Raw genomic sequence first — 22,675 nt, 5'->3', positions numbered from 1 at the left:
GTGAAACACGCCAAAAGAGAGCGAGACTTGGTCATACAGCAGTGGTTAAATCTCTATCCACAAAATCATTCTCAAGGTCTTCATCGACATTGCCGTCTGCGGCCCGCCGCGCAGCTTCCTCCTCCTCCTCTGCAATCTCTTCTATATCCGGTAGTGGGAAGTGTAATGTGGCCGCTACTCCCGTCAACTGATTCAACTGCTCCCCAGATGTGTGCAATGACGAGAAAATGAGGACCGATCCGCCCGTTGATCTCACTTGTTCCACTAACGCAATATATTTGCGGCGAGTAGGAATATCTGCTGATCTGCAAAATGCATCCATTGTTAGGAAAATATTATACGACAGATTGACATGGTCTGCCTCGAGCATACCTGAACAGTTCATCGGTAACCATCAGTGTATCCACCGCACCCCGCTCAGCAGCCAAGCACACATGCTTGAATCCATAAAACGCTCTATCGGGATCGTTTGCAAGCATTTGGTAGAAACGATCGAGGCTCCGGACTTCGGTAGCATATTTCGTGTCGCTTAGTTGTGATTGAACGGAAGGCTGCTGCAAGACTTCGGTCAGAGCATGCTTTTGACCCGAGGAGCAGTATACGAGCAGGAATTTAGAACGGTTTTCCAAAATGGTTTTATTGTCGGTTCGGATAGCTGTGGCGAATATATATTGGTATAGCGCGTCCTATAAAAGTACAGGGTTCATGTCTGTTCGGAAAGCGTCACCATCGGTTTTGTGAATTGTTACCTTGACAAAACCAGGGCTAGATATAATCAAGACCTTTACAATATCGAAATTTACATGCCGCAAAATAGCTTGATAAACCTGTTCAAAGAATCTTGTCATGCCTTTATCATGATTTGTAGTCGATCCCTTCCGTTTTCGTGGTATATTGGTTTCGATGCGTTGTCGGACAATGGTCATATTTTGCGTTACAAGGCATAGATTTGCAAGGCCCTCTTGAAGCACTACCGCGGCGACGTCTGCTCTGTTCGCAATGTTGCAGGCGTCATCAATACGTTCGAGCGAGATCACGTCCCATTCAACTTTTGCTAGGGTGAAGTTGCGGTTGAGCTCGAGATCGATGGTGTGGTAGGCCCCCATCTGTAAAAAGTGTTACACCTCGTAAGCAACAAATTCATGCCAATCTCGACATACACACCATCCCACCTGGTGCGCACCTTCACAAACTTGTTCTCAACGACATTCCTCCCCGATACTCTGAGCATGCATGCTTGTGTATCAAAGTCCACCTCCTCAACTCGTATTGTGAGCACTGTACGAACAGTCGACTTGTCCGTACTTCCGGTGGCTGTTTCCGATACAACTCTCCTATAAAGTCAAGGGAAGAATAATGAATATTGAAGCCGATAGCAGGCCACCATTTGCTAAAACTTCTGCCAGTCATACCAACTACTAACCGAATCGTAGTGCTCTTGAGATAATCATCTTTGGCGATCAGGTTGTACGCATGCCACATATCCTCCGCTTCTTCCGGAAGTAAAGTGACTTGTCCCGACCGGTCCTTTTCGATATGCTTATGTATCAACTTCATTGCTCGCCTTTCATCTCACAGCAGGAAATTGTGTTTGCTGCACAGCGCGCTGTGTTCATCAACGTGGATGTCGGCTTGTTGCCATGACAGAACACGCTCGTAAGCATCGGCTCTTTGAACAAAGTTTTTACTTTAATAGCTCGATCTTCCTATGTACATTTCTTTTACAAAACACTATGCGACTTGAAATACAAAGACGTAGTATAGTCCAGCAAGCACTAAACTCCTTGATATGTTTCCACTATATTCAACCAATTTCCATAATCGAACCGTTTTTCCCATTACCTCCCTATTCACTTGATCCTTCACTAGTGTCGTCGGTATTCGTACGATCGCCATCACTCTCCAATGCTTTTCCCTTCCCCTTACTTTTCCTCAGTTTTTCAAACTCTTCAATTACACTCTGCCTGTCACCTGCTTTCCTCTGTTCCTTTCTACCACCAGCGCTTCGACTCCGGCGTGAGGGAGAAGAATCTGATGCTTTGCCTTTTGCATCCCCCCTTTGCCTCGATCGCGACCCTGCACTCTTGGCCCGGCGCATGGAGCCACTTTCTTCATTCTTTTTGTTGCGACTTCGACTGCGTGACCTGCCTTCCCGTTCCCGACCTTCTCCCTGCCTAGTCGACATCATCGGAGGCATAGGTCGGTAGTAGTTACCATTCATGGCTGTTGCTGGCGGGTACGGATTGTACATCGCGCTAGGTGGAGCGCAATGTAGGAGGCCTCCATGGGGAGATTGAACAGTTGGGGCAGGCACTTGTCGATACCCAGGGTGATACATCCCTGGTGCCATCCCAACATGCGGCGGACGCAACATTGGCACTGCCGCGTGAGGGTGAGCTGGAGGAGGTGCCAACATGGACCCAGCTGTGAATAATCCATTCTCCCATGGCCTCCTAGGGTCTCGATGGAAGCCCCTGGAAGAATTGGACATTCCATGAGAGGACTCTGATGCAAGGTATCCAGAAGAATTCGAGGCGGCTCCAAGCGACCGAGATGAGCCATAGAGCGATGCAGAGCCATCAAAGTGAGATGGTTGACCTTGGGGCCGCAATGCGGGCTTCTTGAGGCCAACAAAATTGATTAGAGGAACATCATCTCCTGCATTCATGACGTCCAGGGGCGACGATTTGGTCCTCTTGCGAACCGGCCTCAACTTGCTGGTGCTGGCGACGCTACTCGGAATGGATTCACCGCTTTTCTTTGGGCCCTTGGCCTGATTTAAGGCGTACTCCTGGAGCGCAGCCTGCCGGATTTTGTTTCGGCGCTTGATGTTGTGCAAATCATCGTCATCGAAATACTTGCGGTTTGCGAGGCTTGCAAGGGGCGAGCGGGTACGGTTTGGAGTCTTTGCACGCGCATATTTGGAATCATCTCCCTTGAAATCTCGGTCGCGATCTGAAGATGGCCGAGGACTGCCCGTAGTGTTGTTCTTGCGGGTGGAAGGCGATTCGGTCACCAGTATCTTTGGAGATAATAACGACGGGGTTTCAGTAGTCGGCGCAGCTAGACCGTATGTCGCTGAGTCTACGAAGGGATTCGCTTCAGGTGGTACCGGCGATACTAATGAGGGGGATGCGTCGAATTCGCGACTCTCCTGCGGTCGCTGCTGCTGCGCTTCCTGTTCTTCAAGTTCTCCAACGTTGTCCATCAAGAAATCTGCCGTCGTGGATTCCGTGCTCATAAGAGGCTGCGAGTCTTCTTGGTGTGCAGCGGACTGAGATTGTTTCCAGTCTCTCTGCCCAACTCGCTGATCAGCCATGATCATTTCCATGGGTGGTTTAGGACAGATTTCGTTGGAGGTATTGAGTCTATGCCATCGCTGTGCTATTCCCTGAGTGAGGGCTTGACCCAAAGAGCGGGCGAACGGAGCCCGTTGTCGTTTCGATTGTCCAGGCCATGTTGATGGTGGTCGTTGAACCTGCATCTCGGATTGACCGTCTCGCTTGGACTCCAAGCTTGTCTTCCGAGGTACTATTGGAGGTTGGTCGGCGGTGGGATTTAAATGCGCATGTGGGGGCTCCTTAACCTCGACTACAGTGAGATCCGGCAAGATTGGCTCGACGGCTGTGATTTCATTAGCCAAAAGACTTGAAAATGATAGTTTCAACCAATGTCTTACCTTGCATAGATCTCACAGTAACCATGTCGTCAGGTTTAGTACCATGTTCCTTTATTTGCAGGTATTCCTTTTTGCTCTTCCGTTGGCGAACACACAACCAGGCCATAATGCACAGTCCAGCGAGTGCTATTGCAGGTCCACCAACCACCGCAGCTTTCGCCCCTCCATTCAAGTTATCCCAACCGCCACGACTAAGTGGCTCGGCAGAACTGTGTGTGGTAGTTCCTGTTGCCGCACATTCTGGTGCACTGATTCCGGTCTTACATAACAGACATTCACGCGAGTCTGATGAGCGGTATTTTCCGACTGGACAATTCTGTTGGGAATCGCTGGTTTCGGGAGTCCCTTGGGCGCTGCCCGATAAGGTTGTTGGTTCTGGTTTTGTGTTAATAAGACTGAGGGATGCGGCATCGGGCAGCAGCGCCGGATTGGGAGTCGCCCCCGGTGTATTTAGTAAGACGAGAGTGGCATACTGTCTTGAATATCGCTCGTTACTAGCGCGAGGATGAAGGGCGTTTTGGGGGGCAATGTTAGGGTGGTTCGGGTGGCAGGTTACATGGACACTGCGGAGCGCAAGCACTGAAATTCCAAATCAGCATTGTTGCTTTAAAAAAACCATATTTTCTTGCTTAAGATCGTGCACGGTCTCGTTCTTACCTTGCAGGAGAACCAAGAAAACCTGTTCAAGCATGATGCGCACAGCTTTCCTGTAGTCTACTGGCTGTCAAGCTTGATGGATCTACAATACCTGACGCGAGAGGGTGTCGACAGGTCTAAGCAGCTGCAAAGCAGACATGCAACTGCATTCCCAGATTGAAAGTTATCTTGATACCTGGTGTATAACAAAGGGATGAACAAAAACCTCTCTAGCGCGGGGCATGTCACAATTCTGGGACTTTATATATCATATTCTGCGTCTTGGATTGCTGCGCGCTTCTTCGCGCTCTCCGACGCTGCTTATGACACGCGCATTTCCTTCTATGACCCTGAAGATCATAAACGGCAGTTCTACAATTTATGTATTAGATCTTTGGATAGTTTTTCTTGTTGATTGACATGTGCGAGTCAGAAATGTTGAGAATTACAATGACTGCAACACACATCACCTATTGTCATACAAAAATACAAAGAAATAATAGATATATATCGCAACAAATCTACAGACCATCATACTAGTGCTATGCCTATTCATCCATCTTCATACTGTCCTTTGCATCTCCATCCTCTACATACAACCTCGTCGTCCACTTGGGAAATACTCGCTTATACAAATACATGCACACTGTATCCTGCCCTTTAAGTGGCCCATCAAATATACACTTCATATACCCATGTGTACCAAGAGACTCGCGAATATGTCCCACCCGCCCCAGCTTTGTAACCAATTGGACAGGCTTGAAATAATTGATATCCTGTGGGTTCCAGAACATGTATCGGATGACAGCACCACGCTTGTGAACTTTGAAGGGATGGCCTGTGAGGATGATCCGCTTAGCAACGATGCGGCATGGGTCGAGGTCGATGATGGAGCCATGGCCAATGAATGGTGGTGCAGAGACTAAAATGCAAAAATCATTGATACGCTGACGGCACGACCACCTACAGGTTGAGAAACACATACCATCATCCCAAGCCAGTCCACTCTCATCATATTTGAACATCAGAACTGGAGCAGGCCCAAATTGAATTGGCGCATATACAGTAGCCACGGCCGATCTACCCGGTTGCAAAAACCGTTCAAATTTATGAACATTGTTCGTACCACCGCGCGTATTGGTCGAGTACAATGGCTGTACTACGTAACGGCGGAATCCGCAATGCAAAAGCATAGGGTCTTTGGATTTGACGGGTTCGGTGTACTCTGCGTTACGTGTGACGACAAAGTTGAGAGTAGAGTATTTTTGCTCATGGGGAAGAAGGGAGAAGAGAACGAAGGGGCGGGTAGTTTTGCTATTGTGTTCGTCTGATTGAAAGTTCAGCTGATGCGAAATGAATATGCACAGAGTTTGCAATCACACATACCATATGCTGCTCGGGGCACGTTCTGAAGATGTACCGTAACAAAAGTTCCCGGAGATACGCCCGCTTCATCCAGACTGTCCAACACACGTCGCTTTGTTCTTTTGAAGTTGTGAAACTGAAAAATGCGGGAATAGTCAATCGGCAGGTTTTCGTACGGATCCCAAGCGGATGTTCGAAAACTCTTCAATCCTCGATATCGTTGGAACCGCGTCCGGGCAGGGACTTCTTGTGGGGTATCCACTTCATCCGGAAATTCTAGATCCTCCCGTTCTTGCTTTTGCTTATCCAGATATTCTTTATACTGCCGGTTCTCTTCATCTTCATCCAATTCTTCCTCGTAGGCAATCTCTCGCTCTTCCACGTCCACATCTTCATATTCCTCATCATCTTCATGCTCAATCTCAGTTGAGCCAGCGCCATGACCGAGATTCATACTGGCCCAATCGACGGGTTCTCCCATCATATCACCGGCGTCCCCCATTGCCACATCACCATCCTCATCTTCCTCTTCCTCCTCTTCATCCTCCAAATCGTCGTCTTCATCCACAATCCAAGCCGCCTGATAGGAGGATGTACCTTTTGGGACTCTTTTGGTTTTCTTTCGAGAGGTTACAGTTCCGGCGTCTGAGGATGCTGGTCCGCCCATTCCCTCAATGCGCTCTACCCAAATGCACGGCCGTGAGTATTTTACTTTGGATCTGTATGCAAAATAGACCGTACCATCAGCTTCCCGCAACTCTTCCGCCGTGGGCCACGTTTGCTCTCCGTCCATCGGATCCGGCTCATTCTCAGTCACCAGAGATTCCTAAAGGTCGAGTTCAGCACCAAGGCGGAGACATGTCCCAAAAATCACCCACGCCAGCCTACCTGAAGCTCAGGCTCCGGAGTCTCCAAAATCCTCGCATCTGTCGCCATCGTATTGTCTTTAGTGTCGAATGCCACCGGGCACGATACAATCATTTTAATTTGAAAATCGCCATGATTCGGAAGGTGAATCAGTCGGTTTGCGGATAAGTTGTTCCCACGTACATATCCCGTCACTTGCAATGTGCCCATGTCCTACAGAAACGTCCACAAGCAAATATGAACAAGAGTCGTCATTTTTGGTTGACAGGGTGGCAACCAACCTCCCCCTCCTCGTTCGCCTCAAACTCCACTCGCTCACCCAACATGTAGGCATGCCTATCTCTCCATACTATAGGCTTTGGCCGCTGTTGGGTCAGAAAGCGTAAAGCACTCAATGCTTCTGCTTCCACTGCGGTGTGAAACAGTTTTGCGTCTTCGGGAAAGTGATGCTCCATATAACTGATCAGGGACTTGCGAATGTCAACTTGCTTTTTGGATGCGATTTTCTCGAGATGCTGAATACAACCGTTAATATCATCTGATTTCACGGAAGGTTGACTTTAGAGGACAATCGGCATGGCAACCTACCTGAACCACGCTCAAAGTGGAGGGTACGCCTTGCGCCTTGATTGTCGTCAAACATAACTCTCCAAACCCATCAACCTCCACTTCAGCTGAGACGACGAACACTACAAAATCCGCAACCTTTACGGCATCCAAGATATCCAGCAAATGCCTGCGTGTGGCAACGAATTGTACTTTCTGTTTGAACCGTTCTACAAACAGCGTGCTGACCGTCTCAGCCACGTATTCTTGCCCCACACTTGCGTACAAGTCCTTTACGACGGCATGAGAATCCACGTCAGGGCAAAGAGGGACCACCGCAACTATTTTAGGACATCCATGAGCACCAGAGAACAGTCGACTCGATGTAACAATGTCGTGTCTCTTCTTTTGCTGAAGAACTTTGGCTTGGTTGCGTCGATCTGCTTTACTAGAGGATAGCTTGTGCTTATTTTTGACTGAAGCTGCGACTTTGTCCACTTTGCCTGTACGAAACAGTAGATCAGTAGTGCATTCCCAAACCCCATTGGGCACCATTCCAGAGTGAATTTACCTTTCGTCTTTGTTTTCAATTGGCCTTTCGTGGCATGTCGAGACTTGAAAGGCTTGTTTTGCTGCTTAAGTTTCGAACGATGATGGAACACCGTGTCTGACGGCATTTTGACTGAACAACGAATACTTTTTGGTCCACCCAGGCTGGTTTTGTAGTTTTGGTGCAGATCAAAAAACAAAAAGCATGATTACGCGACTCCTTACTTAAGCAAGATGATTTTTGAACATGCCCGTATGATACAAGTTATCATAACCTGTATTTAAGAATACGTACATCAGCAATATGCAGTATTAATGTACACAGGCTCAATTTCTTCGTCTAACGGCAAACATCAGATCCCGGGCGACCCTTTCCGCATCCAATTCCCTAAACTCCATATCCTCAACATCAACCTCGAGCTTTTCTTTTACCCTCCTAATATGCGTCCTAGCTGCTTGCTTCTGGTCTTGCAGCAGTCGTCTCATTTCCTATCAAAACAGAATTGTAACATTATTTCATAAGACGGCAAATGAAGCATAAACATACCTCCGCATGGGCCTTGACAACAACCTCTTCTTCCCGCCGTGCTTCTTGTAATTGCTCCATGAGAAGAGCAATTTGGGATTTGTAAAAGTTTTCCTTAGACTCCTGTGCTAATTTTCGAGCTTTTTCTTGTTCCTTTTGAACTTCTTTTTGAGCTCGACGTTCGGCAAGGATAGCTTGACGTTCCGTGCGGGCGTAGGTATCGAATAATTTGGCTGTTAACTATGAGCGATACAGCGTTAATATGAGGACGATGAGTGCTAAGGTCACTTGGGTGCGTACAAGCTCATCTTTGCTAGCCTTCTTTTGCTTGTATCGTTTCACGTCAGATTCCGCATCTCGTTGCCGTTTCTCCATGCGGACGATACGGCGCTTCTGTTCGCGCATTGATGCTTTGACGACACGGAGAGCTTCGCTTTCCTTGCGCCTGCGTTGCTGGAACGGTCGCAAGACCAGAAATATAAGATGCACGCAGCGAGTCTTCAACAAGGAGGGAGTATACCTACAGCAGCCAAGTCTGTCTGCAAATGCTTTGTAGCATGTATCAGGGGCCTGACGCTGTCCATTGCACTTTGAGTTTCTCGGTGCTGCATACGGACGCAAGAAGACATATTCAATCGCAGGACAAATTTGTGAAAGCATACAAGAACGTACATTTCGCACAGTCCCACTCCATAACCGGTCATCCAAAGCCTTTTCCCAAGTTTTCAATTGCTGGTTCCACACCCGATCTTTAGTACGAGGGTGAATTTCAGCTGATGGTAAAGCAGCTCGAACAGTCTTTTCGTATTCTTCCAGGTTTCGCTCTGGAAGAGGCTTGGCCGGTGTGCCAGGTTCAGTCGTAGACCCGTCTGTTTCATCTTGTTGCTCAGATACTCCATCGTCTGGTTCTGATATGCCCATTGAATAATCCATCTCAGCGACACCTCCATCGCTACCTTCAAGTGGTCTGGCCTGAAGTCGTTTAGCAAGCGTTGCTCGTCGTTTAGGTGTTATCGAGTGACGAGGTAAATGATCCCGTCGTGACTTTCCAGATCGCGCTTTCTGTTCCCGCAACAAGCGAGCTCGACGTAATTTCAGCGCCTTTGTGTATGGGGTATCTTTGGCATTTACATTCAGCAGCGGATGGAGAGGACTGCGCTGCAGAATATCATCAGCGTCCTGCAATGTTAGAAAAGGTAAGAAATTGCCTGTTACCTTCACTGGCGACGTACTGGATCGTCTTGGTTGCGCAGAGTGTGTGCTCTGTGTGTCTTCTACTTTGGCGCCATGACGTCCCTTTGCCCGCCCGCGTTGCATTTGCTGTTGGAGGTATTCCTCGACATCGTTCCTAACATCTGTCAACACTGTGCTACCCGATCGAATACGACGTCGGCGCTTCTTTGGTGGACTTGGTGGGGGCTCGGGTTGGGTGAATGCAAGCGGAGAACCTGTCTTTGGCTCATAAGGGATCTCCAAGGTTGTACTAGAGATTTCTGGTCTAGATTTACGACCGTATCCGGATGGGCCTGCTGATGATGGGCCCCCCTCAGGTGGATTTGCCAGATCACGTAGCTCCGGGATCTGTTGAGTTCCGTACCCTTCATCCAAGTTCAGTCCTAATGAGTCGTCACCTTCATTTGCCAAAAAATATGAATTCATCTCCGCACTCTGTTCCTCTCTGACTGGACCTTTTCCTTTATCTTGCCGCTCACTGGACACATTCTGGCTTTCGACCCCTTCCACCCTGTCCATGGCTTTTCCCAGTTCCCCAAATATCTCCACCAAATTCATAACAGCTTTTCTCTCCCCCGTTACAACATCCTCTGCCCTTATGTGTCCTAAATCCACCCCAAGAACCGTAGTCGCAAGCTCGTCCAGAACGCAAGTGACGTTATGAATTCGGGCACCATGGCTTGACGCATTGGTACGGATAATCCCTGGAATGCGAGCCTCAAAGAGTCCTTCGTAGAGAGCTACCCATAATGACGGAACGCAGTCAGCGAGGGAGGTGAGGCTAATAGGGACACGGATTCGGGTCAGGAGTTGGTTAATTGTTCTGACGGCGACTTTTGGTTATGGTTAGGGCTTCGCGGGTGTCCTGCGGTAACAAGAAGATTAGGGGAACTCCACCTTTTTCTGGAGAGACGGCGGATTTCATTACAGGATACTGGTGATTGGGTCGGCGTCGTTTCATCAAGATATGGTCACGATGGACAGCACTTTCTATAAAATGATCTGGAGACAGTAGGTCACTGGCTATCGTGTTAGCCTGTCGGACGACGCGTCTTGTCATCAATCGGAGTTCACCATCTTCGAGTCTAGCTCCTCTCCGTTTACCCATACGGCCGTCATCCTCAAAGCATCAGCATGTCCTACAGAGAAGTTCGATGTACGTGTCCCCCACATCCAGTTGAACTTGCATCTGTACACAAACTGACGAAAACTTGCAGCATTCACAGAGAAAATGCGTTCGCTGGGTTATCCCAAGCTTGTATCGATGGAGTCTTTTCGATCACCTAATTTCGAAATGGTGGCCGAAATTCTGCTTTGGCTGGTTAAAAGGTGTGAGTGTCTGGAACTGATATTGGTTGTTTATTCAAAGTGCTTCGCTGGATCCTAATACTCTTTTGTGTTGCGTGATCAGTTACGACCCCAGTATCGACATATCAGATGATATCTCAACCGAACAGGATCGTATAATTTTCATCAAGTCTATTGCTTCTTTTATGGTAGATATCTAGGTTCGCACTATCAACGAGAAATTACTTAACGGGCATCTCGCCAGGCTCCTAAAGCGCACATCAAACTCAACACCCGAAAACTATATATGGCTGACGGAAACGCAGTGAGAGAGCTACTGAAGATTGCGAGCATTCTCTACGAAGCGAATACCGTTGAAGCAACTGAGAGCGAGGTGTGCAATTTCTATACTGGGTCAGGCTGTGTGCTGTCACTATTTACTGAAAGTTATAACTAAGGACACGGCCGAGACTCCCGCACTAGACATCTCGAGCAAACTTGCACAACTCAAAATATGTCGGATGCTGGCATCCGAAATAACGGAGCACGGTGCAAAGCTATATGACCTGCTTGGCAAAGAGATGGAACTCAAGGTGCGTGCCAAATTACTGACACATTCCTCTCCTGGTTATCACGTTAAATCTTTTCATATCGTAGGACATTAGATCCTCTGTGATTGCCCGTCCTTTTGAGCTTCGAGCAATGGAATCATCAGTCAGAGAAGCAATCACCAAACTTCAGGACCAAATTGGCACGACCAGGAGCGGGTTGGACAATTTGGGGGCTGATGAGACGAACCTAATGTCCAAGATTGAGAAGAAGAAGGTGGAGCTTGATCGTGCACAAAAGAGATTGCAGAGTCTACAGAGCGTCAGGTATGCACCTTGATACTCAATGCAAATATGGGTACGCTTTCCAGGCCACAGATTTGATTTACTCGTATAATATTTGATACACAGACCGGCGTACATGGACGAGTACGAGCGAATTGAAGCTGACCTCACCAACCTCTATGAAACGTACATGGAGCGCTTCCGAAATCTAACTTATCTAGAACAACAGTTGGACGAATACAACCGACAAGAACAAGACAAGTTTGAGGTATACTCAAAATGTTCTTCATTTGGCAAGAACCATTATTAATTAGATGTCTGCAAACTAGGAAACGGAAGAATCCTTAAAAAGAATGCAAACTCGTCTACGAGAAGAAGAGTTGAAGCTTTTGAAAGGGGATAAGGAGATGAGAGCCGTATTGGGGTCATCATATGTCTCAGAGACTGCGAGTGCAAGACTGTCGAGACCAAAAGGTAAGAGAAAAGTTCATATTGACGCTGAATGACATAAATTGACGAGCACACGAAACAGCCGCCGGTCAACGAAGTCGCTCCCTGCGCAACCTCAGCGATACTGAATCCGAAAGCGATCAGCCAATGCCAGAGGACGAGGTACGCTCTCTCCCCCCCTTTTATTTGAAATATCATTCATTGATTCTGAAAAAAGGACGACGATCTTTCCATATCCGCAACTGATATCATAAACGGCGACACCTTCGACGATGAATTCGCTGGGATACGAGACGAGGATGGATCCAATGACGACGAAGAGGAAGATGAAGAAGAGGAGGAGGATGAGGAGTACGAAGAAGGGGAGGGAGTGGATTTTGGGGATGATGAGCGGCTGGGTATGGATGAAGGGAGCGAGGAAGATGATAATGACTTTTAGTGATTCTACTATTTGGCCAATGAATGGCGTCTTGCAATTAAAGAGTAAATGGTTGTTTATTGTATCTTCTGAGCAAGATATGAATGAAAAAAGCTTTTATTTCAGATGATACGATGAACAGGTCCTCTCCATATACGAATCTAACGTGCACAAGTAAAATGTCAACTCGAACGGAGATCCACCCAGTTTGCTTACGCTATCCCACAAAATAGGACAATTGCACCTTCAGCATTCCCACATCAAGAAGCACAGCATGTCATCTACTGAACCCATACCACTGGCCAAACTCACCATTCCCATCCTCAAAGCTCGCTGCAGAGAGTATGGACTTACAGTTGGTGGGAAAAAGGCGGACCTTATTGCGCGTTTGGAAGCTCACTTTGCGTCGGGTAACGCGGTTCCGAGTCTCGCGAGTATATGTACGGGGGAGAATGCAAAACAGGTTACAAAGAAAAGGAAGAATGGAGATGGGAAGGGGAGTGGAAAGAAGAGAATGGCCAAAAAAGGAGACGATGAGGATGTTTTGACGGAGGTGGTCGAGTTGCCGACTCCTAAGGAACAGGCTCTGAATACCGAACCGACAATACCGGCAGTCAATCCTTTTGCCGTGTCGCCTGGTGTTCTAACTGGCGCCGCCGTGGAAGGGGCACCGAGTCAGTCAGATACCACTGTCGGACCGTCACCAGATGAGCGGATGATACTCGATGTGGGCACGTCTAGTCAGCCAGAGACCGTCCCCCGACTACCTGCGATAAAACCCAGTGCTTTCAAAGTAGACGTCCAGACCAAATCAGATACTATTGCCCAACCGCAGAAATCAGAAAGCAGCTTGCGACCCTTTCATAATGAAGCCGGTCTCGCCCGAAGTACGACTGGCGAAACTGGAAATCCCGCAAAATCACAGCTCACCCAATGTCTACCGTTTTTGGGGACCTCAAAGGGTAGTGTAGCACCTAGGCCAGTAGTGCCCGCTACAACAGAAACCGTGCAACCACCACGGAAAACAAACGAGCTCACGCCTCTCACGACTACACAACCTGCTGCATTGAAACCAACGGTCAAACCAGTGAAAGGAGGAGGGAAATCAAAGGTTGGGATCGTCAGGAAAGCCGCTCCATTAAGTGGTAAATCAAGTGACAAGGAAAAGAACATCATCAGGGCCGCGCCAAAGATCTCTAATATTACGAAAAGCGAAAGCCGTGGACCGGAAACCACAAGGATACCTCCAATGAGCGACAAGAGCGGTCTAACGAAAATACGTCGACTCGGTCAATTGCTGAAACCGAAATCTACTACAATCACAGGACAAACTCTGCCCTGCAACACCTCACATACCAAGCCGCTCGTATCTTCCCCCATTCTGACACCCCCTGGTTCGACCTCGTCTGACAACAAGAAGCGTGGAATACTATTGAGTGGTACATTTAAACCGTTAACACCATCACCATCACCCACAAAGGATGCACCGCCGCATTGCGCAATTTCAATACCAAAACCATGGATCAACGCACCCAGTGCAAAAGGTCCCGTCCCAACAGAGTTTCCTCGTATATCATTTCCTGAAGGCGCGCAAAAAAGAATGGTACGGGACCTTGCATTGGCTCTCTCACGAACAGATGCTGCGACTCTTGCACGATGCGAGCGGGTATCAAAGCTCTGGCGTTTGGCTGGTGAGTGGACATCAGGTGTAGATCATATCATGTGTCGATTCGTGATGGCTAATTACAAAAGCCTCATCATCCTGGGGAATGCTGTCCAAGAGGTATATTTGAGTTGACCGATACTACGGGTTAATGAGATTCACGATATTTGTACAGGCATTTTCCGGGTAGTCGAACTGCAGAGATCATCTCTGATGACGGTTGCAAGTGCTCGTACAAGGGGTGGTACGTGTATCGATATCTCGATTTTGCCCAAAAGGTTCAGTGGCATGGTGCCAGCTGGATCGGAAAGCTATACATGCATTCAAGAACGTGTTTAAAGGATGTGTTTTGCGGGTTGCACGTCAATATGCTCAAATGCAATAATCATCCAGATGAGTTGGATATTGCACGACGGGTTTGGGTTGCCCTGTTTTTGAGACAGGCGGGTGGGACGAGGACTCGGGGGGTTGTGTTGGGGATGCCGGTTGTGGAGAAGGTGAGAGTTTTGTGTAGGGATTTTGCGAGGGTTTGGTCACGGACTGTTCAGTCGAGTTTGGAAGGTAAGGATCGAGACGGCGGGGAATCGGGATTGGATTGGAATCAGCCCGTGTCGTATATTGTTGTCGTACATACTGGTGAGATTATTGCGACCTTGCCTTTTGATGATGCGTTGTCGAATGGATGGCAGGCGGTTATGGATGCATGTGTGTTACGCGATCTGAACACTGAATCAACCGTGTCGTCTTCGCTTTTATCCTTGGTGATGACGGTTGATTTGAGTTACCCCCACAATATCCATGAAAGTGTGCTTGCGCATCGTGCTGCATGTCAAGTCGCTACCCGGTATATACTCGCGCACAGCGAGGGGCTAGACCAGTCCTTTTTGCGGCGGAATGGTTGTACCCTTCCAGCACTTACACATCCGATCCAAGGGGCCGTTCAGTCCGTCCATTTCACGATTGGTCAAAAGCCGTTGAATCCCTTTTTGGCGCTCGTTCAAACTGTTGGTTGTGGAGGCGTGTACGTTCTTGTGGAATCTGGACATGCGGTCGGGACTGAAGATGGGGGTATCAATCCGTTGTGGAGGAGGTTACTTGGGTGTGGGTGGGATGGCGTTGGGGGAGAACAAGTGCGTGTGAATGACGTGCGACGGTGGGTAGAATGTGCTTTAAGTAGTGAACCTATTGAGCTGCGAATGAGGCCAGATGGAACTGGGTATTTTATGGATGTGGATTTGGAAGAGTTTGTTGCGATGTAAGGCGTTACTCGATTGTGATAATCCTATTGAAGCCTATTGTTACAAAGAACCCTAAATGTTAAGCTTTTTTACGCACACACTTGCTCCAAGCGATACGTAATAAAAATGACAAAAGCAGCATCACGTACCTTTGTTGCTCCCAGTTTATAAACCTTTGGATCGTTTTCCAAAACCCACCCATATCACACAAAAATGACCCACAAAAGCCTCCGCGAATTCGAAGTCCCCGCTCCCCCCCGCGCACCGGGCGTCCCTCTCGAACCCGACCCACCCCGTCTCTCTGAACTGGGTATCGAACGCGACCCCGCTGTGGCCTCCTTGGCGGAATATGGACGAGGACCTCCCGCTGCCGAAGAGGCCAAACATCATGTAAGACATTGCCCCATTTAAAGTACATGTTTCGAACGAGTTGATGTGAGTTTGTAATAGGAACATGAACGGAATTTGCATTTGGATCATAAATTGCAGCCGAATGCTGGAGTAGATAATCGGGAGGCGAGGTATCATACCCGTCGGCATCGAACTCATTAAGAAACAAAAATATTTTGTTTTTGACATTTTGCAACATAAAAAAATCGCAATACAAAAAGCATTTTGTGTTTTTGGGACATGCATAACTAGAGCACCATTTCAACTTTCTGTTTTTATAATAACAAGAAACAAAAACAAGGTTAGACAACACCTCGAGCTCGATCCAAGGCGACAAAATCCGTTTCCCGTAAAATCTCTGCCATGAAATCCTCATCACTTTCATCCAAAAAGAGTGGGTCACGGTGAGGTATTGTGGTTGTTTCCTGTTGTGGAGGCTATCGACAAAATATAAGTATAGGCAAACACTCGAAGGAATTTGAAAGGAAATGGACATACGGGATCTTTATTTGCTTTTTTGAATTTTTCTTTATCGAATTTGGGTTTTGTGTCGGTGTGGGTATGGCGGGGTGTTGGGGAGAGGGGTATAAATGTGGTAGAATCTAACAAAAAAAGAGACAAGTAGTTAGTGTGGGGGCAGTGCATTGGACTTTTCCTGCGATAAAATAGTGGAGAACGGTGACTTTTACCAGCAAGATGAGGAGTTCGGGAGGGTGGCATAACATTCTTGTCTTTTTCTCTGTTCCGTTCTGAATGTTCTTTATCCCTACGTGCTCTATCCAGTCGATCCTTGTCTACTTGCTCTCGTTCCAAACGTTCCCGTTCCAAGCGTTCTCGTTCCTTGCGGTCTCGGTTCGCACGTTCTTGTTCTTCTTCCTCTCTATCATCGTAGGGTAAGAATCCAGGTGGTCCGTCAGAAACGTACTGCTTGGGCTTTTGTGGGGGGTCTGTGGAGAGGACGGTGCGGCCTGGGCGGGGATCTTGTGGAGGTTGTGGAGGAGGTGGTGTGCTAGCCTTGACGGGCTTGCTGGTGCCGTGGCCCATTGCTTGGGTTTTTTGGAAAGGACAGTAGAAAAATACAAAAGTGGAACAGATACGCACTAGAAATGTTTATGATGAGAAACCTATATTTCAGGTGGATATGATCAAGTAACTGTTCTAGTTGGGATTTTTTGAAATGTGGGCGGACAATGGATACAGTTGATCGTGTGTCCAATGGGGTCATGTTAGGGTCTATTTTAACCACTAGTTTGCAAGTTGCCAGAGTATGCACCAAATCGGTATGGATGCTAGAGTTTTGAGTTGATATATGGGTGGTTCATTCCCAGATATATGCCAATGGGTTTACATGGAATGAACGAGCAAAAAGTTATCAAGTGTTACATGGGGCCAAGTGTGCTTGTAGAGTGTGAAGCGTTCAGATGGGCCTGCTATCGCGCAAATGGACATTGTTTCCAATCCAATGCAATGAGCTCAAGCAGCCCTTCAACAACAACAACACAAAAACAAGCATGCAACCGAACCGTCAGCACACTTCTCCATCGCCATGCATCACCTACAAGAAAACTAAAAGCCAAAAGGCAAAGAATGAAATCCTTCCATAATCAATATCACATGACTAGCGGTTGTTACCAAAAATCAATAACTACTTCCAACCGCGGGAAGCGGACGAAAAGCCCTTTTGGCCCATTAGTTTTTTTTTTTTGCCTTTCGAGCGGGGCTTTTTCTTATAGAGGGTTTGGAGGAAGCGGGCTTTAGTAAGGACAACTAGAGTTGCAAGCGACGACGACGACGACGACAAGGCGATAAAACGAACGGGTTGAAAATCGTAACTTGGGTCTTGGACGCGGCCGGCCGCCAAAAACCAGTTTTTTTCTTTGCGCGGCCATCACCATCTTTTTGGCCGTCCTTTGGGAAGAACTCTTTTATAGAACACATTACGGTTGATACCTCTTGCGAAACAATTTACAAAGAAAACCGCCATATATCCCATAGTGTGAGACTTTTTCATACCCCGCATTTCCGTCCGAACATTGGGCCATTACGAGAATACTATTCCCTATCACCCCAACATCATGTCACAGGATCAAGTAAGTTTGGCATTTCGGACAAAAAGGTCGAGTATTTGAGACTCTAATGGGAGAGATACTATACAGGTCATGGATATCGCTAGTACGCATTACGAACGACTACGGTCATACCTGTCCGCATACCTCCAAAGTCAGCGGGCGTCGGGGAATCAGAGCAATCAGCGGACGTCAGCACGAGAAAAGTTGACGAGGCTAACTAAACAGCAGTTTACAGAGCTGTCCACAGATGTGTTTGATGAGATGAATCGAAGGCAGTTGGATTCAAAAGAGGGTGAGCTTTGACGAATAGACAGGTTAGAGATATTTATGACAAAAACCTAAACCCCATTGGATATTTAGTCCCCTTTCTTCCCGTCCGAGACGACTTTCACCCCAAACGCAACCAAGCCCGCCAAAAACTCGCCACCCTCCCCAGTTCCCGCTTCAAAGACCTCGCCAGCGACGTATACTACGAAATCGAACGCCGTTTCCCAACCATCGTAGAAGACTATAATGCCAAATACGGGACCCTCGAATCTCCAGATCGCATTGCATCCGCACCAATCACCAATGGTCCACAATTATCGTTATCTCCTGAACCCAAGACGGTGCAAGTCACCAGCGCCGTGCCATATGCCAATACCCAAATGTATGAGACACAGTATTCGCAGCCGTATGAAGGGAAGGCGTTGTCGGCTCCTGCGAATGGACCAAAGAGTGCAGAGATTGGAGCTGTCAATTTTACGTCGTTGGATAATTTGATGGCGGATTTGGGGAGTATGTTGACGAGTCCCAAAGGGGGTTATGTAAGTTTTGTGTGGTTTTCTTGGAATTTTTGGTTTGTATTTGTGAATTTTAATTAATGACTTTTTTTAGGACGCTGCTGGATCTGCTGATGTTGAAAAATTGAAGAAAGAGTACGAAGGCATGCAAGCCCGTGTCAAACAACTTGAACTCGAACTCGCAGTACGTGCCCTTTAATTTTTGGTATTACTCTTTTGCATCCTTGACGTTGTTTTTATAGGAAACATTGAAGAGCAAAGACAGGGTAGCTGACCTAGAAGATAAGCTGGGTGTTCAACACAAGGTATTCATGTTACAAGTGTCAAACAGTGCGAGTGGGAAGATGCTCATTGTATTCGCAGATCAACGCCGAACAAGCCGCAAAACTAGAAACCCTTGATGCAAAGTACACAAAGCTAAAGGAAGATTTCGAGTCGCTTCAAGATGATTATAATAATCAGCAACAGGTCCATACTCGATGTGTATTGTGTATTTTTTGTGTGTTTTTTGATCATTCTTGTTTTGGATGGTAGATTGCAAATGATATTCGATCGGAGGCGACAAACTTATTGGATGAAATCAAATCCTTGTCTCGAAAAAATGAAGAGTTGGTTGCGGAGCGGGAGCGGGATAAGGGTGTTATTAAGCAGTTACGGGATGAGGTGTGTTCCAAATGTGTCTTGCGTCAATGTGTTTACTTGATGACCTTTTTCTTTTGTAGCTGGCTCGATACCGAGGGGAAGAAGGTGCAAGTGGTATGTAACAGATTGTGTTTTTTGATTTGGATGGCGGGTGAGATGTGACATGCTGCTTTTAGGACCGAGGGATACGCCCAATATTGATTTCAATCGAGATGATCTTGGAGATGATGATGGGGTGATTGATCGGAGTCGGGTGACGGCGTACCAAAGTGCTGTGGATGATCTTTTGCGTGCTGCTCGGTATGTCCTTCCAAGCGTACTGTATACTACTCGAGAGGGTTATGCTAAAATGCATCTTTGTTGGTCGTAGCTCGGATGTACCCACCAGCGTCCTAGTAGCCATGAAAGCCATCGTAATAGCCTGCAAAAACATTACCGAAGACACTGAAACCTTTGAATCCACCTCATCGTCTCTAACCGACAGCGAACGGGACCAACTGGCAGACACAAAGAACCAATTAGCGGGTGCACTCAATAATTTAATGAATGCGGCCAAAGTCCATGCGACGAGTTTGGGGAGTGCGAATGTTGGGGTGTTGGATGGGGCTGCTACGCAATTGACGTCGACGATTGTGGAGTTGGTTAAATGTTTGAGGTTGAAGAGGGGGGAGGAGAGGGTTCGACCAGAGAGTTTTGAGATTGATGAATTAAAGGTGTGTATGCGAAAAAAAAACATTTTCTGGGTAACGAATCACTTTTCTAAAACCAGTACATCTCAAGATTTTCCTCGAAAAACAAACTGACCAAATCGTGCAAGCCATCCAAACCCTCCTCATCGCCATGCGACAAACCAGTACCCTCACCCCCGACTTTTCCGCCACCGTTTCCGGGATTACCTCTATAGTAGACAACCTCGTCACCGTCTCTCAATCCACCTTGTCCAAACCATCTGCAATGGAATTCCGGTCGAGAGGTGAAGGTATTTTATCGGATTTGAGTGCGGCGAATGTTCGGTTGGAGGAGTTGGGTAAGAGTATGGTTTCTGAGCCGGGGTCAAAGAGTTTGAAGCAGAGGTTGGCGAGTAGTTCTTATGAGATTGCAAAGGTGAGATCAAGAGTTTGAAAGGGTGTTTTGAGAGTGTTTTTTGTTTGCTAATGGGGATTTGTTGTTTAGTATGTCAAGGAACTCATTAGTCTTATTGAATGATTTGGAATGGTTTTTTTTGTTGCGTTTTGCAAATGGGCGCCTTTTTTTTTTTGGGAGTATAGGAATAGGATGGTTGTGTGGGGTATAAACAAAAACACAGTTTTATAATGCGAGGAACTTTTTTTGCAAATGGTTTTCTTTTGTATGTTTTCGATAATACAAGCACCCCATTTTTTTTTGATTCGAGTTTATATCAGAAAACATCAAGTATTTCTATAACCCACCACCAAAAAAAAGCATTATTGTAAATGCATTTTCCGAACCAATCCCGCAACATGTCCCAACCTCCCAACCACTTGACCCAACCCTTCACCCAACCCCATAACACAATACTCAATCCCATGTTTCTTGCACAAGTCTTTAACGTATGGGACGAGTTGGGGTAAATGGTGTCGAGGAACCATGGGGAACATGTGGTGTTCGATTTGGTGGTTTAGGCCGCCCGTAAACCAGTTTGTAAAGAGGGTGGGTGAGACGTTGCGGGCGGTTAGGATGGAGAGGGCGTAAAAGTTTAGAGAGGTTGTTTCGGATGGGGTGTAGATTGGCATGCCGTTCTGTAAAATGAGAAAACGTGTGAGTGCGGTTGTGATCGAGTACTTTTGAAAGGGTTGTGTGTGGGCAGAGTGTTGGTGGCGATAGCCAAGAGTCAAAACAGAATGCCAACAGTCGTTGCACTCTTTGGGTACACACTGCTGCACACACTTGAGCACTTGAGCGAATACAATCGTGCAACACGAAAACTCGATCAAACAAAACGCAACGCTCTTGCACACGAAAAACTCGCAAGAAAAAACCAACACGCTTTGCACGCAACAGACTTGCTACGCACACACTCGCTGGACGCTCGTGTGTTCGTTTGTTTGTACTCACATGATTGACGGAAAAGACGGCAGCCAAAAGCACACCACAAACGGCTTGGGACAAGCCCATCCAAAGCAGCGCATACCCCATCCCCAACCTCGACGCCAACCCCAAATACCACGCCCAATGCAAAACCAACGTCCCAACTTCCACCCCTTGTCGAAGCGGAAAGACACCTGGCGCCAACGCCCACATCAAACTCGAAAGGGCCCAATTCAACCTCGCAAAGCACAATAAGGGAAAGTACAAGATGGGTTGGTACGTGACGAGGAATTTGGCCAGCGTTGCATCCGACACATCGCTAAAGCCTTCAAGGGCGTGTTCAGACCAAGCGAGAAAGGGGAGGGTATCAATGTCGGGGTCGCCGGAATGAACGTTGGGAACCGAGTGGTGCGTGCAGTGCTTGTGTTTCCACCACGAGACGGAAAAGCCTTGGCAGACATTACCGAAAAAGTAACCCACAGCGTCGTTCAAGAAATGGCTTTCAAAGAGTTGGTTGTGGAGAACATCGTGCGAGAGCCAGCCGCATTGTTGCCAAAAGAGGGCCAAGAGGGAGGCTGAAACGCAAACGGCTACAAGAGACTGGCCGTGGTATAAAACCAAATACGCGGCAACGAGAGCCATGGAGAGTGTGCCGAGCATATTGACGGCATACCACGCCTTTGACGACACGAGCCACCCATTCTTTTCAATCAAGCACAACAATTGCTGAACGTCTTGCGCGAACCCGGAATCTTTTTTGATTTCAGAGGGAGCTAAATCGCCGGCATAGAAATTGGCGAGAATCTCGTGGGTGTGGTCACGGTGAAAGACTTGGAATGCACCGGATGCGTCTCTGCCCAATTGGGAAAATGCAACGGCGCCTCCGGGATGCCAGGAAAAGAAGCCAGTGGAGAGGTCATACACCTTGTTGTTGATGACCATGTAGGCGGGAGCCTTTAGGTGCGTGGGGCGCGTCCCTGAGGGAGGAATGGATTTCTCAATCTCTTCCCAGGTGAATTGGCGAGGTCCTAGTTGCGCGAGATGAGGGGAGCGTGAAAACAAACAGTAGGTGAGCATTGTGCATGTTTGAATTCTTGTTTGGTCCACGCGCGCGTTCTCTCTCCTCCCTCCCTCTCTCTCTTTCGCGTCAATAGGCACTCACCTTGATCAACAGCCATGATAAATGAATCCGCAAAACGACAATGCCCTTGAACAAGTGAATGAAATCTCCAAAAACCAACAAAACGAGAAAGAAGAAAAAACCAAACAGCGTATATATATATGAATAAATAGTATGACTGTGCCACTATAAAGAACCTAATCCTATAATTGATAAATTGTGCATGACTGTGCCATACGCGCGAGAGGCGTACGGGACAAAGGGAGGGGTCTATTTGCAGAATGTGTGATGGATAAAAGTGGGATATAATCAAGATCAAGCTTAAAAGGAAAG

The 22,675-nt window shown here is 47.4% G+C and overlaps 9 protein-coding genes across 10 annotated transcripts; 3 read left to right on the top strand and 6 right to left on the bottom strand.

Moving 5' to 3' along the window:
• Positions 1 to 27: 27 nt before the first annotated feature.
• On the bottom strand, positions 28 to 1,587 carry SPPG_02882 (uncharacterized protein). Its single transcript, XM_016751170.1, has 5 exons — positions 1,424 to 1,587; positions 1,184 to 1,334; positions 750 to 1,106; positions 373 to 686; positions 28 to 305 (listed from the first exon to the last, which is right to left on the bottom strand). The coding sequence occupies exons 1-5, from the start codon at positions 1,555 to 1,557 to the stop codon at positions 32 to 34; spliced, it is 1,230 nt and encodes a 409-aa protein (XP_016610455.1). The 5' UTR covers positions 1,558 to 1,587; the 3' UTR covers positions 28 to 31.
• Positions 1,588 to 1,670: 83 nt separating this feature from the next.
• On the bottom strand, positions 1,671 to 4,542 carry SPPG_02881 (uncharacterized protein). The gene is made up of 3 exons (XM_016751169.1): positions 4,337 to 4,542; positions 3,680 to 4,258; positions 1,671 to 3,624 (listed from the first exon to the last, which is right to left on the bottom strand). The coding sequence occupies exons 1-3, from the start codon at positions 4,368 to 4,370 to the stop codon at positions 1,847 to 1,849; spliced, it is 2,391 nt and encodes a 796-aa protein (XP_016610454.1). The 5' UTR covers positions 4,371 to 4,542; the 3' UTR covers positions 1,671 to 1,846.
• Positions 4,543 to 4,695: 153 nt separating this feature from the next.
• Positions 4,696 to 7,795, bottom strand: SPPG_02880 (uncharacterized protein). Its single transcript, XM_016751168.1, has 8 exons — positions 7,665 to 7,795; positions 7,136 to 7,596; positions 6,829 to 7,062; positions 6,569 to 6,760; positions 6,422 to 6,506; positions 5,702 to 6,361; positions 5,301 to 5,642; positions 4,696 to 5,237 (listed from the first exon to the last, which is right to left on the bottom strand). Exons 1-8 carry the CDS (start codon positions 7,768 to 7,770, stop codon positions 4,864 to 4,866), a joined length of 2,454 nt encoding a protein of 817 aa, XP_016610453.1. The 5' UTR covers positions 7,771 to 7,795; the 3' UTR covers positions 4,696 to 4,863.
• A 106-nt stretch (positions 7,796 to 7,901) lies between these two features.
• SPPG_02879 lies at positions 7,902 to 10,462 on the bottom strand (the record flags this gene model as incomplete). Of its 2 annotated transcripts, none has more annotated exons than XM_016751167.1 (7): positions 7,902 to 8,131; positions 8,190 to 8,408; positions 8,469 to 8,621; positions 8,693 to 8,773; positions 8,841 to 9,326; positions 9,384 to 10,234; positions 10,299 to 10,462. In XM_016751167.1, coding segments are annotated over 7 exons (2,116 nt in total), but the record flags the coding sequence as incomplete, so codon positions are not given. The 2 variants fall into 2 exon arrangements, with proteins under 2 accessions (XP_016610452.1, XP_016610451.1); XM_016751166.1 differs by having other exon boundaries at positions 9,384 to 10,266; positions 10,330 to 10,462.
• A 12-nt stretch (positions 10,463 to 10,474) lies between these two features.
• On the top strand, positions 10,475 to 12,511 carry SPPG_02878 (uncharacterized protein). Its single transcript, XM_016751165.1, has 10 exons — positions 10,475 to 10,557; positions 10,619 to 10,730; positions 10,813 to 10,897; positions 10,954 to 11,082; positions 11,147 to 11,281; positions 11,346 to 11,563; positions 11,648 to 11,789; positions 11,851 to 11,995; positions 12,054 to 12,133; positions 12,189 to 12,511. The coding sequence occupies exons 1-10, from the start codon at positions 10,536 to 10,538 to the stop codon at positions 12,408 to 12,410; spliced, it is 1,290 nt and encodes a 429-aa protein (XP_016610450.1). The 5' UTR covers positions 10,475 to 10,535; the 3' UTR covers positions 12,411 to 12,511.
• A 2,992-nt stretch (positions 12,512 to 15,503) lies between these two features.
• On the top strand, positions 15,504 to 15,842 carry SPPG_09065 (uncharacterized protein; the record flags this gene model as incomplete). The annotated part of the gene is made up of 2 exons (XM_016757219.1): positions 15,504 to 15,680; positions 15,741 to 15,842. The coding sequence occupies 2 exons, from the start codon at positions 15,504 to 15,506 to the stop codon at positions 15,840 to 15,842; spliced, it is 279 nt and encodes a 92-aa protein (XP_016610449.1).
• A 67-nt stretch (positions 15,843 to 15,909) lies between these two features.
• On the bottom strand, positions 15,910 to 17,236 carry SPPG_02876 (uncharacterized protein). Its single transcript, XM_016751164.1, has 3 exons — positions 16,370 to 17,236; positions 16,179 to 16,282; positions 15,910 to 16,117 (listed from the first exon to the last, which is right to left on the bottom strand). The coding sequence occupies exons 1-3, from the start codon at positions 16,722 to 16,724 to the stop codon at positions 15,983 to 15,985; spliced, it is 594 nt and encodes a 197-aa protein (XP_016610448.1). The 5' UTR covers positions 16,725 to 17,236; the 3' UTR covers positions 15,910 to 15,982.
• Positions 17,237 to 17,350: 114 nt separating this feature from the next.
• SPPG_02875 (uncharacterized protein) lies at positions 17,351 to 20,548 on the top strand. The gene is made up of 12 exons (XM_016751163.1): positions 17,351 to 17,770; positions 17,837 to 18,041; positions 18,110 to 18,555; positions 18,626 to 18,715; positions 18,774 to 18,836; positions 18,895 to 18,999; positions 19,066 to 19,194; positions 19,254 to 19,287; positions 19,350 to 19,473; positions 19,544 to 19,886; positions 19,954 to 20,277; positions 20,347 to 20,548. The coding sequence occupies exons 1-12, from the start codon at positions 17,756 to 17,758 to the stop codon at positions 20,377 to 20,379; spliced, it is 1,911 nt and encodes a 636-aa protein (XP_016610447.1). The 5' UTR covers positions 17,351 to 17,755; the 3' UTR covers positions 20,380 to 20,548.
• On the bottom strand, positions 20,498 to 22,465 carry SPPG_02874 (uncharacterized protein). The gene is made up of 3 exons (XM_016751162.1): positions 22,385 to 22,465; positions 21,250 to 22,250; positions 20,498 to 20,933 (listed from the first exon to the last, which is right to left on the bottom strand). The coding sequence occupies exons 1-3, from the start codon at positions 22,398 to 22,400 to the stop codon at positions 20,619 to 20,621; spliced, it is 1,332 nt and encodes a 443-aa protein (XP_016610446.1). The 5' UTR covers positions 22,401 to 22,465; the 3' UTR covers positions 20,498 to 20,618.
• Between the last annotated feature and the right edge of the window lie 210 nt (positions 22,466 to 22,675).

The sequence above is a fragment of the Spizellomyces punctatus genome, assembly GCF_000182565.1.
Source record: "Spizellomyces punctatus DAOM BR117 chromosome Unknown supercont1.4, whole genome shotgun sequence".
NCBI classification, from domain to species: domain Eukaryota; kingdom Fungi; phylum Chytridiomycota; class Chytridiomycetes; order Spizellomycetales; family Spizellomycetaceae; genus Spizellomyces; species Spizellomyces punctatus.
The sequence above is the reverse complement of the archived record's forward strand: the minus strand, read 5'-3'. Positions and strand labels throughout refer to the sequence as shown.